Here is a 13,639-nt window from a genome sequence, read left to right as displayed (position 1 = left end):
AGCTTGAAAAATCTCTTATCTTTCCTTCAATTAGAAATCAGATTACCTAATTTTATTCTGATTTGTACCATTTTCCCTTAATTAGTTGATCTCATTTAATTGTTTTTAATGCATAAAAATTTGTCTCCTCCCTCCCCCCAACTCCTGCCCTGTATTCAGGGTTCAGTGCCAAATCTGAGGAAGGCCACTGGTCCCTGATTTGTTATACAATTGGCATGCATTGCTTAATAAACTGATATGGTCAGAAGTTTGACCTCAGTCTTTCATTTTTTCACTCTCTACAATACCATTTATGTCTTAGCCACTTAAGAAAAAAAGATTCTTATAAGTCATAAAGCTGCAATTTCCTATTTTCACCTCATCCCTTTCTGATGAAAATTTACTTGAACAGAAGGCACTGATAGGGAGGAATAACTGATTTTATTGTATAAGATATAGCAGCTCTGTAGTAAAACTTAGTTTGAAAGGATTTTTTTTTTAAAGTTTAATCCATGGTATCAATTTAGTTCCACATACAAAATGTTTCATAAAATTACACTTTATACTTTCATTTGAATATCTTACTTAAATTTCCTGATTCAAGAAAAAAGCAAACCACAGGTGGGTACAAACGTAGCCAAAACATAAAACAGAATATCTACTTTACTATGACCTCCTGAAACAGTTCAGTTTTCTCAGCTGTATTGACTTAGAAAATGAATGGCATCTATACATTACAGTTAAATGTAAATTATCTCTATCATATTTGCATAAACTAGGTCCTGGTCAATGTATGTTTAAAACAGCTTAAAGCCATCACGAACTATTAATTAGTCAAGTAATATGCTAAACTATAAGGAACCAGGAGGAAATAAAACATTTCATATTTGTAAGTTTCTGTGGATTATCACAATGTTTAGAAAGAAGTCAATCACCCTATCTAAAAGTGTGTCTAAGTAAAGCTGTTTAAAGGAAAAGGACACTCTTTATGATGTGATAAAAAAAATACAAATGTCAGTCTTATATGCGCCTCGTCGTAAAAATTTCATTTTAAGAAAGACAATGATCATTTTATAATTTATTTAAAATCTGTTCTGCTTTTGAAGAGTTCCAAAAGTTTATACAACATTATTGCTGTAAAATTTGAAGAGTTATAAACAGCAATGGTAATGAATCAGAATCACTTGCCCTTCATCTACTAATATGCAGTAAACTAATAATACATTGGGTTTTTTAGTAGTTGATCATTCCTTCAAAATCATCAATATTTATATAGCACAGACAGTAATACCTCACTTAACCTGCATTATCAGAAAACACACTATTCTTTATAAGTGAAACAATTTTAACATTTTCCAATAAAAACCTTTTTTTTTTTGTTTAAACGTATGAGATACTTCTCTCGCTGGCTTAAACAAAATGATACAGGTTAGCAAAATAGTCTTATTACTTTATAGTCACATCTATAAAGAAGGAGAAGGAGAACTGATCTCTTTCTCATAACATCACAAAAATCAATTACTATTTGCACTGATGGAATGATGCTACCAAGATACAGATGGTTTTTTATCCTAAGTCTAATCTCTGCTATAGATTGTTATTTATTTATTATTATTTCTATTCTGCTGTGTTCTCTTATATGCAATTAGCTATATAAGGGCCCCTCCTATACAATTAGTCTCCTAATAAGTGAGGAGGTTAAAAGGCTGACCAATTGAGAGAAGTTGTACACTTTTTTAGATGTCTGTGGAAACATAATCTAGACCTGTATCATTATGCCCATGTGGTACATATGAATAATTCTACCATTATTAGGATCGCTTTTTGGGGAGGAAGCTAGATCTGTGATTTCATTGTTATGGTGAATTCCTGTTAGGAAAATTCCCTCCACCAACAGAAATCAACTTACACTCTTGGAGAATTAAGGCAAGAAGTTACGTAGCTGACCTTTGGTAAACACAGCTAAGTGAGAACTGGATCTAGGTCTTCCTGACTTCAGTGCTGGCCTTCTATCAATTATGTCACACTGTCTCTTAATGTCATAATTAGAATCACTAAACAAATTATAATCACATAGTAAATAGCCATCCCCTTGAAATTTTTGAGGATTTGATAAGGATTGCTAGTCATTTAGCAATAAAAATTTTCCTTCTGAAATTAATCAAAAGAATATTCAGTGTAAATTTCAAAGGATCTTGAATGAACACAGAGAGAACTAGATATTGATTGTTCAGAAAAAAAAAATTTACCTCTAAAAATAAGTGCCTCTAAGTCAACTACAAAAGGAAAGTATAAAAAGCAGGTGGTATTAAACCCACAGGCTAATAATTTTCTGCCTTTATATGTGCAACTAACAGGCAGTTACTGATTAATGTGAAAGCAACTTTAATTTACTCTCATTCCTGAGTAGAATTAAATAAAGCATAACAAGATTTTCCAGACTATAAAAAGGTAGGTAACCAATTAATCAGTACAATCAGGGAAATGCTTTTACTAGATATAAGATATATCACACAGGTCCCACAAGGAACCTGGAGATTTCTATACCTGAAACCTAGTCCCTTAAGTCCACTGAAAAGGAAGCAAAACATGTTAGCCATATTTGCAGTCATTAAAAGTAAATGAACACAGTAGCTAGAATTTTCTTTCTTCTAACAGCTAAATAGTACAGGTTCAATGTTTTAGGAGGTCTGAAAAATACCTATGGAATTCATTTTCCATTTATTCTACCCAATCAAGGAAAGTAAAAATCAGATGTAAAATGCTTTGCGTAACAGTTTTCCCAAATCCCTCTCAAATATAATACTAGAAACCCATTTTGTTTTTTCAGAGGGTCTAGAGGCAGCTATGCACTGCGGAATGTGGTCATGTCCTTTGGTTCACTGCTTGGCACACACCAGTCATCTGCCTCATGATTGGCTTTATAATGTTTCCATGCAGCTTTATTATATACCGGGAGCCTTTCCACTGATTCTGTTAATAGGGCCTAGAAGAAACAGAAACTCATATTAAATTCAGTTTACAATACAGCCCCTGATACTTTAAAATGGACATGTCTAATGGTTTCCCTATTAGATAAAGAGTGTGACCACTGCAAGACAATGAAGGTAACCAACTTGATAAGCCAGGTTTATCACTTATGTTGCTGTGTGGTATGTCTGAAAGAGCATTCACATGCAATTTTTACAATCACCCTTTTAATAAATAATATACACACATGTATATGCATACCCACTGATGTAAAGTTGGATTGTAACTTAACAACTAAGCTTTTTGACAAACCAAAGATAAACTAAGACAGGATGCTCTGGTAAACAAAAAGAGCTGTAGTCATTACCTTAATATAAATAACAGCATCTGTCCCATAACCTTCTAAGGAATACAATTTCAGGTCTCCTTGAAAGTACTGTGCATAAAGCCGAGATATGGGCAATCCATAACCAAAACCAGCCTTTTTAATAAACAAGAGAAAAGAACAAAATTGGTGTCAGCCAGCTATAATCATAACTTTCAAATCCATTTACTTACTTAGGTTATAGTTTGTTCACTTTTACATGTTAAGATAAATGTGAAAGAAGTTCCAATGAATTTTTCATTTTAATGACCAATAGTTTATTATAAATAATGAACCTTAAATCTAAATACCTTTTTTTCAAACCTTCAATTGTTTACTTAATATTTTTCCCTTTATGGCTTGAGTATGGTCTTGGTGTATTCTTGCTAAATTATATGGCTCAACTCAAATTTCCTTTTTTCTTTGGTATAATTTCATTTTGGCTACTCTCTCAAAGAACATTCATCTCTGACCATTTCAAGAAGTACCAAGGAATAGAAGAGCAATGGACTTGGAGTCAGAAGACTGTGGCTTGAGTACTGGATCCACTATTTACTAGCAGTGTAGACCTTGAAAAAGTCACAAAAACTTTTCTAAGCTTCAATGTCCTCATTCTGTAAAATGAAAATAATAGTAGACTACTAAGTACCTTACACAGTTTACTCTAGGGATAAAAGGAGATAATGTACATAAAGCATTTTGACACTATGAAATCACTAAAATCAAATGTCACCTATTTGACACATTATTTTTTCTAAATTTGCCCTTAAAAAGCTATGATTATAAATCTAATATCCATAAGTCATGGGAGAAACAACTTTGGCCACATCATGAATTTTCTTTAAGTTTTCAACATGATGAATTCTTTAGTAAGCCAACTTCCTTAGCCCCACTGTCACTTGTATCACAAATGCTTTCACTTACATAATGGTTACGAGACACTCATACATTCGTGCAAACTTATATACACATTTACGCACCCATATTTGTGCCTTTGGATCTTACTTCACCACTAAAAGTCTTAACTGTAGATTTCCAACCAGCTTCTCCTTGGTAATTAGAATCAGAGATAGTAAAATAAATTGTTTTAATAAAAAACAAAAATTTTCAATATAATTTTGATTAAAGCATCTTAGACTGCCTGTGTTATAATAGTCTGCTTTCCCAGTAGCAACCTAATTATAATGAAATTTTTCATTATTACTAAGTCATGATTTGGACAATATGCCTTGTAAAAAAATTTTACATGTAACACCTTAATTTACAAAAAACTCCAATAATGACACAATTTTTTTCTTTTACATTTACCCATAATCTGATCTTTTTATTTTTGGATCTCTCAATATTTGTATCAGACATATACCTGTTCACTTTAAGACTGTACTTCCCATATTTCTTGAGCAATCTGTACCTACAGATAATAGTGTTCCAGTTACGAATTATTCCAAGACTTAAGAATGGCCAGATTCTCATATTCAAGTTTGGATATCAGGCTTTTTTTCTTCTGAACTGTCTCTTTGATCATTTCGTTTGCATTCCCAGTGCCAAGCACACTAACCCAGGTGCTCAAAGCATCATGGTGCAGTAAAGAGAGCACTGCATTTAGAGTCAAAACAGCCCACATACAAATCAAATTTCTCTTTATTTTTTATGTAACAATGCAAAAATCAGGTTTTTCTACTTTCATCATCAACAAAATAAAGGAGTTGAACTATATGACCCATAATATCCCTTCCAGCTATAAATCCTATGACCCAATGAGTTACTACATGGCTTATAATTCATTAGTCTCCCTAACTCCAGCCTCTCCCCTGTACCATGCATACCACTACCAGAAAAATATTCCTAAAAGTACTTTTTACCCTATCACCCTCACCCCACCACTTGAAAACTTAGAACTCACCTACTCCTAACCACATTAATTTCATATCCTATGCTTTACTTTCAAGATGCTCCACTGCTTTCATTTTTCAACCTGTTTTCAGTCAGCAAGGTCTATCTATTGCCCTCTACAACAGTGAAGTAAAACTCAAAGAGAAACAGGGGCCCCTAAACTGTACATAAGGATCTCATGATCCTTAAAACTACACTTTTTTTCTCTGAGTGCCTATGTATATATAATACACATACATGTACATGCATGTATGTAGTTTTTATAAATACAAAAATACATTAATATCAGACAGAAATTACATTTTAATCTGGCCCAGGCTGCACTCAGGAGGGTTGTGGCTCACATATTTGATACTTCTGCTCTATACATTCCATGCTTATTACTGCCTCTCTTTGACCATGCTGGTTCCCCTACCTGAAATGTCTTCTCTAATTCCCTTGGTCACTTCTATATGAAATCCATGAATACATCATTTAGCACTTGTTCTCTAATTCTTCCATATATGTTACATCCATATCCCCAACTCTAAGCTCCTTAAAAGGATCATGTCTTATATGTCACATAGTGATAGGCACAAAATTCATGCTCAATAAATTACTTTTTATTGATTGAAGAAACTAAGGTTGTCCTGAACTGTCCAGTTAATTTAGGAAGTGGTCTTTTAAAAAGTGCTTTCTTAAGCTCAGTTATTAAACAATGACAAGATATGCATATACACATATATACATCTATATATGTGTAAATGAAAATAATATATATGTATAGAAACATATAGATACATATATATAGGGGTGGGGTGGAGTGGGTGGCTTTACACTGCTGGAACCATGAAAAAATGTTTTTCCATAAGTTCTCCACAAAGAGAACAACATGCTGAAGGCCTTCTCTTGATTCTTTGCAAATTTTCTGTATAACTAGCATAGGACTTGAACTATTTATCCTCACAGCGCATGATCAATTGCCTTCTTTTCTAGTCATGAATGTCTCTTGCACCACTTCTCGCAAGGAAATTTGAAATAATTTGTTGCAGTCTATTCACACTCACCATGCATGCCTCTTTTCATTGCTCTTTGGGTCCTTTGAGGATCCAAATTTTTCTGTAAGGGTGGCATTATTATTAATCTTTCATCATAGAATTATTGCTAGAAAAACTGTTTTTTTAAATTTTCAAGTCAAACAAAGCATTGCCAAAAGTGTACAAAGTCCCAGTAACAGTAAAAGGGATAATGTAAGAAGGATAATGATCTATTAACAAAGAAGTTTATCTATTAAGTCCTACCACTGAGATTTGAATTTTGATTTGTCAGGGAAGATAGACAACCTACCACCAGAGGATAGGAAGCCTGATTCTTTTAAACATGGTTCTGCTTCATCAACTGGAAGAAAATGTACAGTATTTAACAAAAATCAACTTAGTATTGCTTATCAACTATTTTCAAAGGAACCCATACTAACACACACTATAGAGAACTTTCAGGGATGATCACTACTGATGAACTAGAATACAGACCTAGTTTCAAAACAAAAGAGCTAGACAATCAGCACAACAGAAAAAGCACAGTTCTCTGGCTTCAACCAACTCAAGAAAACAGATGCACCCATAACAGTTGTCTCCAAGTCAAATTCCCAAAGAGGACCTCCATGAATATGACCTCTCTAATCATCAGTTATCACCACCAAATGTAACCAGGTCCAAATTATGGTCAGGGCCAGGTAAGCCTAGTTGGGGAGCTGGCCCAATGAGTAACAGTTTCATGGAGAAGAGAAGTAAAGCTTCAACCACTGACGCTGTTTGCTCAGGATATAGCATTTCCCAAAGCCTTCATATTGGTTCCTCCCCAACCATAAGACCATCAACTCAACTTCAGTCTTACACTTTCTCCAAGCCACTCTCCCAGGGAAACTTCAGTCAGTGCATCTTCCTGGGTCCTGCAAGGAACACAAGGGCCAAAAATTTATACCACTCATACCTCCTTTTATGGAGGAGTGAAGCCACCACTGCATCTTCAGGACAGGACATGGTATGTGTACTTACACTTTCATCCATTGTCTTTCTGGTATGCAAAAAAGCTCCTACCTCAGCTGCAACAGTCATGCATCCATCAGCTATTTCCCTCAGCATCCTAGAATTCCACCTTATAGGTACAACAGCTGACTCCATTCTCAGCAGCAGTCACTACACAAGGCTGGACACAGTCACCCCATTTGTGAAGTGGAAGGGAATAGCAGCCAAATGAATTATTCACTTCTTTTGACCAGCAAAAACAACTGCAGTCTGTCCAAGATAATTGGTGGGTTCAGGTTTACATTGCTTCTCCCTGATGGACATTTGCCTGTCCTCTGCCCCTCAGAAGATCTAGATACCAACTTGAGAGATCTGCCACCCCTTCAGGAACATCTGACTGCTGAGATACCAGATGTTATATACAAGTAAATCAATGACTTCTTAGCTGTGTTACATGATTGCGTAATCTGAGGAATGTTGTATACTATGGTGTGACCCAGCATTACAATAGTGCCTGTGACTAAGTCATCCTAAGATGGATGTTTCTTGCTTTCAAGGTTTGTAAACTTACTCACAAAATGGAAAATAACAGAATGTATTAGAAAAAATAGAACTTCTACAAATATCCCTGTCTGCCAAGTATAACTGTGCTGATTTCAAAACTATTTGAGCTATATGCAATATAATAATCCAGTCTTTTTCAATTTGAAATTCAAAGCAATCGTTTTCAAGAATTACACGGTAATGCCTTTGTATGTATAAATATATGTAATTTTCTCACATCCATGATGAAACTTGTCCTGTTACAAATAACAGACAGCATTTACATAATGCTTTAAGGTTTGTAAAGTGCTTTCCAAATATTATTTCATCTGATCTTCCTAACAGCCTAGGAGGTAGGTGCTACTATCCCCATTTTACAGATAAGGAACTGAGGCACATAGAGATTAAAATGATTTCCCCAGGTTCACACAGAGAGTTAAATACACAAGGTCAAATGTAAACTCAGGTCTTTGTGATTATAGGACCAGTACTCTAACCACTGGACAACTCAGATGCTTCTTCTTGAAAGTTTCACACCAGAATTAATAATCATTTTAAAGAACCTGTGATTTTTTTTTTAACTGAAGCACCTTTTCCTCATCTGAATTATCACCTCATTTCTAAGTCCCAGATTTGTACATCAGGTTTTCTTCCAGTGAAGCACACTAGTAGTAAAACAGGCAACTTTTCTGAATTAACCTAAGTATTTTTTGAAAATAATCTCTATGGTAATTTATTTTTTATACATGGTCTTCAAGCCTAATATGAACTACTATATTAATAGAATTTCAAATATTATTTTTCTATCTGTACAGTAAATGTTATATTTTTCAAATTTATTAACTTCCCCCACTAAATTTTGAGTACCAAATTCTCTCCCTCCCTCACAGCCTCCTCTATCCAGTGAGAAAATAAGCAAATTGATAAATTAATTATATATGTGAAATCATGTAAAACATATTTCCATATTATCCAAATCACAAAAAAAATGAATAAAGCAAGAAAATTATACTTGTATTTGCACTCAAGTGTTCATCATTTCTCTCTCTGGAGGGAGGTGGCAATTTTTCATCATGAGTACCCTCGAATTGTCTTGGATTATTATATTCATCAGACAGATTAGCCACACAACTGATCATCATTACAACATTGCTGTTGCTATACACCAGGCCTGCACAACCTGTGGCACACCAAAGTATTTCCTCTACATACAAAGGATATTTTCCTCTATACTTTTTGTAGGCCATCCAAAATCCTTTGGCATGTCATAAGCAGCCCATGGGCCACAGGTTGTACAGGTCCCCAGTTCTTTGCATTTTACTTTCTATTAGTTCATATAGGTCTCAATATGTTTTTTTCTGAAACCTTCCCTCATCATTTCTCATAGCACAATAGTATTCCATCACAATCACATACCACAACTTGTTCAGCCATTCCCCAATTAATGAGCATCTCCTCAATTTTCTATTCTTTGCCACCACAAAGAGTTGCTATAAATATTTTTTTCTTTTGCTTTGTCTGAGACCATGATCACTAGCCCTGCCTTTTTTACTCCAGTGGAAGCATATTGCATTCTGCTCTAGCCTTTTATTTTAACTGTCTTTGTTTCAAGTAAGACTCTTGTAAAGAACATACTGATGGATTCTAATTTCTAATCCATTTAGCTATCTGCTCCCATTTTATGGGTGAGCTTATCCCATTTACATTCAGTTATGATTAATGTGTATTTCCCTCCATCCTTCTGTTTATCCTTCTTTTTATCCTACCTTTTTCAAAACTCTGCTTCGCTTCTGACCACTCCCTCCCTTAATTTGCCTTCCCTTTTATCATCCTTTCCCCTATGTCTTATCGCCTTTCAGTCTTATTTCCTTATTGGCTAATAGATTTCCATACCCCAAACAGTGTGTATATATATTCTTCCCAGATTGAACCAATCTGAAGAGGGAAGTTTAAGCTTTGCCTGGCCCCCGTTCATTTTCCCCTCCACTATAAACGCTTTTCCTTGAAAGTCTCTTTTATGTAAGAAAATTTTCCCATTCTACCTCTCCTCCCTCTCCCAATACATCCCTATCTCATTCCTTCATTTTCGGGGGGGGGAAGAAGGGGAGTGGAGTTCATCCCAATATAACTGACTCATACTCATGCTCTCTATGTAGTCTTTCTAATTGCTTTAATAATGATAAAGCTCTTAGGAGTTAATGCTATCAGCTTCCCACATATTCAAATGTAAACAATTTAATTATATTGAGTCTCATGTTTACTATTTCATATTTACTTTTTATGCTTCTCTGACTCATGTTTCAAAGTCAAATTTTCTATTAAGCGCTGGTCTTTTCATCAGGAATGTTGAAAAATTCTCTATTTCATTAAATGTCCATTACCCCTTCCCCACCCCCACCCTCCAGTCCCCCAATCAATTTTGCTGGATAGGTTCTTCTTGGTTGTAATTCTACCTCCTTTGCCTCCTGGAATATCATTTTGCAAGTCTTCCACTCCTTTAATAATGACAGCTACTACATCATGTGTGATCCTGACTTCTGTTCCACAATATATGGATGGTTTCTTTCTGGTTACTTGCAATATTTTCTCCTTTATCTGGAAACTCTGGGATTTGACAATAAAATTCCTGGGTATTTTTATTTTGGGATCTCTTTCAGGTGGTGATTGATAGATTCTTTCAATTTCTATTTTACCCACTGGTTCTAAGATATCAGGATGGTTTTCCTTATTATCTACTAAGAGCCCCTACTCTTCTGCAGCCAAAAGCTCTAGAATTCTTCTTGGCCCTGAAACTGTGTTCAGGTCCTCTGCTCTCCTGTAGCCACAAGCATGGGTGCTCCTTTTCATTTTGGAGCTCTGACCAGGGCCTATGTCCTTTGTGATCAACCACAAGTACTCCTTTTTCCATGGTGGAACTGCAGCCCAGAACTGCTTAAAGAAACTAGAGTTCGAATCAGTACTAGTTGCATCCTATGCCAGCAGAGGGTCCTCTGTAATCTTTCTGACCAGTTGTTTGACCCCCCCTGCCCCCACCATCTGCAAGCTGAAAGCTCCTGAAGCTTCCACTGCTCTCACAGCCACTTACCCTGATATCACAGACCTCTCCTGTCAACCTTCTAAGTTGTCGTAGGCTGGGAAAAATGTCTCACTGACTTTTTGTTCGCTCTGTCACTCCAAAAACTGACCTGAGGATTTATTTTGAAAGGGATTGAAAGAGAATGTTCAGAGAGCTCAGCTAGGTTGCTGCTTGTACTCCACCATCTAGGCCCCACCTCCAAAAAGGTTTGGTTTTTAACTAAAATCTTAACTATGTCACAATCAATTTAGCCTTTGCATATTAACAATATTTTCAGTGATAACATTTTCTTCTAAATGAATTTTAGGAATTAACTTTGGCATAAAGGAAATCAGTAAATAAATGCAATACACTAAAACTATGTTGTATAATATAGGGCCATATTATAGGTAAATTTGTAATGAAGCCCTTCTGGTACATCCCTGGGGAGGATTCAAAGTCTTACAATGAATTTTGTTCTAGTCACATTACAGAAAAACATTATTGGTACTCCATGACCTTAAAAAAAAAGGGGGGGAGGGGGGCTGTTACAAGACTACAAATCATTCATTTCAGAAAGATACTTATCACAGGAGAATCTAACCTAGACTTTAGCAAATGTGAAAATATCAGTGACATAGTTCAACAAAAGAAAATTTAGAGAACTTGACTCAAATCATTAAATAAGTGATGAAACTGAATAGAACCTACCTTTCCTAAATTTTAAACTTTTTAGCAGATTGTAACATAGATGACTTTTTCATTATTTGCCAATGATTACTCCTACTAGATTATAGTAGGGGTCCTTGAACCCAAAGATATTGTTATTTCATCTTTGCCTATTTTAGCATAGTGCTATAAATATACTGTAGTAATTACGGGTGTGTGACACCATCACTGCGAGTATTCCTTTTACCAGTACAGATAACTTCTATGTCTTAGCAAAATGTCTTCATGAGTTGTTGTGAATAAAAAAAATCTGTAACTCAGTGGTCAATTTTCTGGTGATGAACCTCTCTGAATTTAGCTAAACTTGTTCTCATGAGACACACAGACCTTCACTTAGCTCTTTTGGGCTGCCATAAAAGCGAATGTGATCTTGAGTTGCATTACAACAGGCGTAGCTTTTGGAAATGAGGTAAATCCCTCTCTAATCAGCTCTCCTAAGATCTCATCTGAAGTACTATGTTCAGTTCTAACCACCACAATTTAAAAACAATGATAAGGCGGAGTGTTAAGAGAAGGGCAATCAAAATGGTAAAAGACTTTTGAGTTCAGATCAAATGACTGGTTGAAGAAACTGAGGATGTTAGGCCTGGAAAAAAACTCAGTGAGGAAAGGATATCTACATTCAAGTACCCAAAGTTCTATCACATGGAATGGGGTAAATCTGTTCTCTTTGGTCAAAAGTAGGAACAATGGGTAGATTTTGCAAAGAAACAAACTAACTTCATGTCAGAAAAATCACCTAATAATCAGACATGTTCAAAAGTGGAATGGGCTGTCTAGAGAAGCAGCAGGTTACCCTTTGTTAGTAATCTTCAAGCACAGACTGGATAACCAGCTGTCAGATATGTTTTAGTAACGTATTCCTTTAGGGTACAGGTTGGAGAAGATGGTTATTAAGGTCCCTTCCAACTCTCAAATTCTATGATTCTGTGACTAACATAAAGATTTTACAGACAGATTTAACCTTCTAATGTTTGTACTCTGGTAGTATAACCTTCCAAATATCCAGAATTACCTCCATGCTAGGATCCAGCATCAGAGGAGAACTTTATTTAATTCAATTCAACAAGTATTTATTAATTTATTCTCATACCACATTAGTAAAAATATAGTGGAATGTGATTTATCAGTTTCTGGCTTTGAAAACCTAATTATTTAGAGCTAATAAAAGAATCACTTCTATTAAGTTTGTCTTTCTCAACACATGAACTTACCCTAAAAGATTTTTTTTTTAAAGTAGGCAGTGTTCTTTACACAATGATCTTTCCTTATTCCTTGTGCAGAACCCCATCTAGTGGCCACACTAAGTAGTCTTTTTACCTTGGGTAGAAAGGAACATCACTAGAACATATTTCATTATTACAAGATTACACACCAGAGGTACAGCTCGAGATGTCTCAACACGAGGTCGGGGTGCAGTTGAATACATATAGTTGAAGAGTCTATCAATTTTCCTCAAAGGAACACCACCTCCACGATCACTCATCTAAGAGAAAAAACATTTTCTTACAAAAGAAAAATAGTATTAACTTAGCATATAATGTCCATCTGCAGATTCATATAGCTTGTGAAACAAAGCATTAGATACATTCAAGTAAATAAGTTATCTACTGTGGAATATTGTGTGGGCCTGACTATTACTTTCTAATATCTTCACTAAGGATGCTCTTGATACATACGTAGATTTTTTAAAAAATAAACATTTCATATAAATGGGAAAGTTGGGTTTTTTGGTTCTTTTTTGGGTGGTAATACAATTTAAATTTATTTCTATACCTTTGCTACCTTCTCCTCCTTCAAATAAATTGATAATCAATCACTGGATACCCTTCAAAATTGTGTCACCTCTAACACAGATCTCTTCTCTTTACAACTGGTCTAGTTCTGCTTATTTTACCATCCCTTTTCTCAAGTGCCTTGAGACTGTAATCAATCAGTCAATAAATATTTATTAAGTGACAACTATGTGCCAGGCACAATGCTAAGTGCTGGGAATACAAATGAGAAAGATAATCTCTTTCTTCAAGGAGTTTACAATCTAACAGGGGGAGACATCACACAAAAGAATGCTAAAAAGGGAGGAAGATCATGAGGGTGAGG

At 35.2% G+C, this 13,639-nt stretch overlaps 1 protein-coding gene across 1 annotated transcript in view; it reads right to left on the bottom strand.

Moving 5' to 3' along the window:
* Window positions 1–1,044: 1,044 nt before the first annotated feature.
* Window positions 1,045–13,639, bottom strand: part of PDK1 (pyruvate dehydrogenase kinase 1) — a 28,945-nt gene continuing 16,350 nt past the window's right edge. Inside the window, exons 9-11 of the mRNA XM_072612333.1 lie at window positions 12,915–13,025; window positions 3,317–3,430; window positions 1,045–2,965 (exon numbers count right to left, since the gene is read on the bottom strand). Coding sequence (XP_072468434.1) covers window positions 2,825–2,965; window positions 3,317–3,430; window positions 12,915–13,025 — 366 coding nt within the window. The 3' untranslated portion in view covers window positions 1,045–2,824. The remainder of the gene's footprint in view (window positions 2,966–3,316; window positions 3,431–12,914; window positions 13,026–13,639) is intronic.

The sequence above is a fragment of the Notamacropus eugenii genome, chromosome 5 (assembly GCF_028372415.1).
Source record: "Notamacropus eugenii isolate mMacEug1 chromosome 5, mMacEug1.pri_v2, whole genome shotgun sequence".
NCBI classification, from domain to species: domain Eukaryota; kingdom Metazoa; phylum Chordata; class Mammalia; order Diprotodontia; family Macropodidae; genus Notamacropus; species Notamacropus eugenii.
Note: the sequence above shows the minus strand (reverse complement) of the source record. Positions and strands in the feature narration are given on the sequence as shown.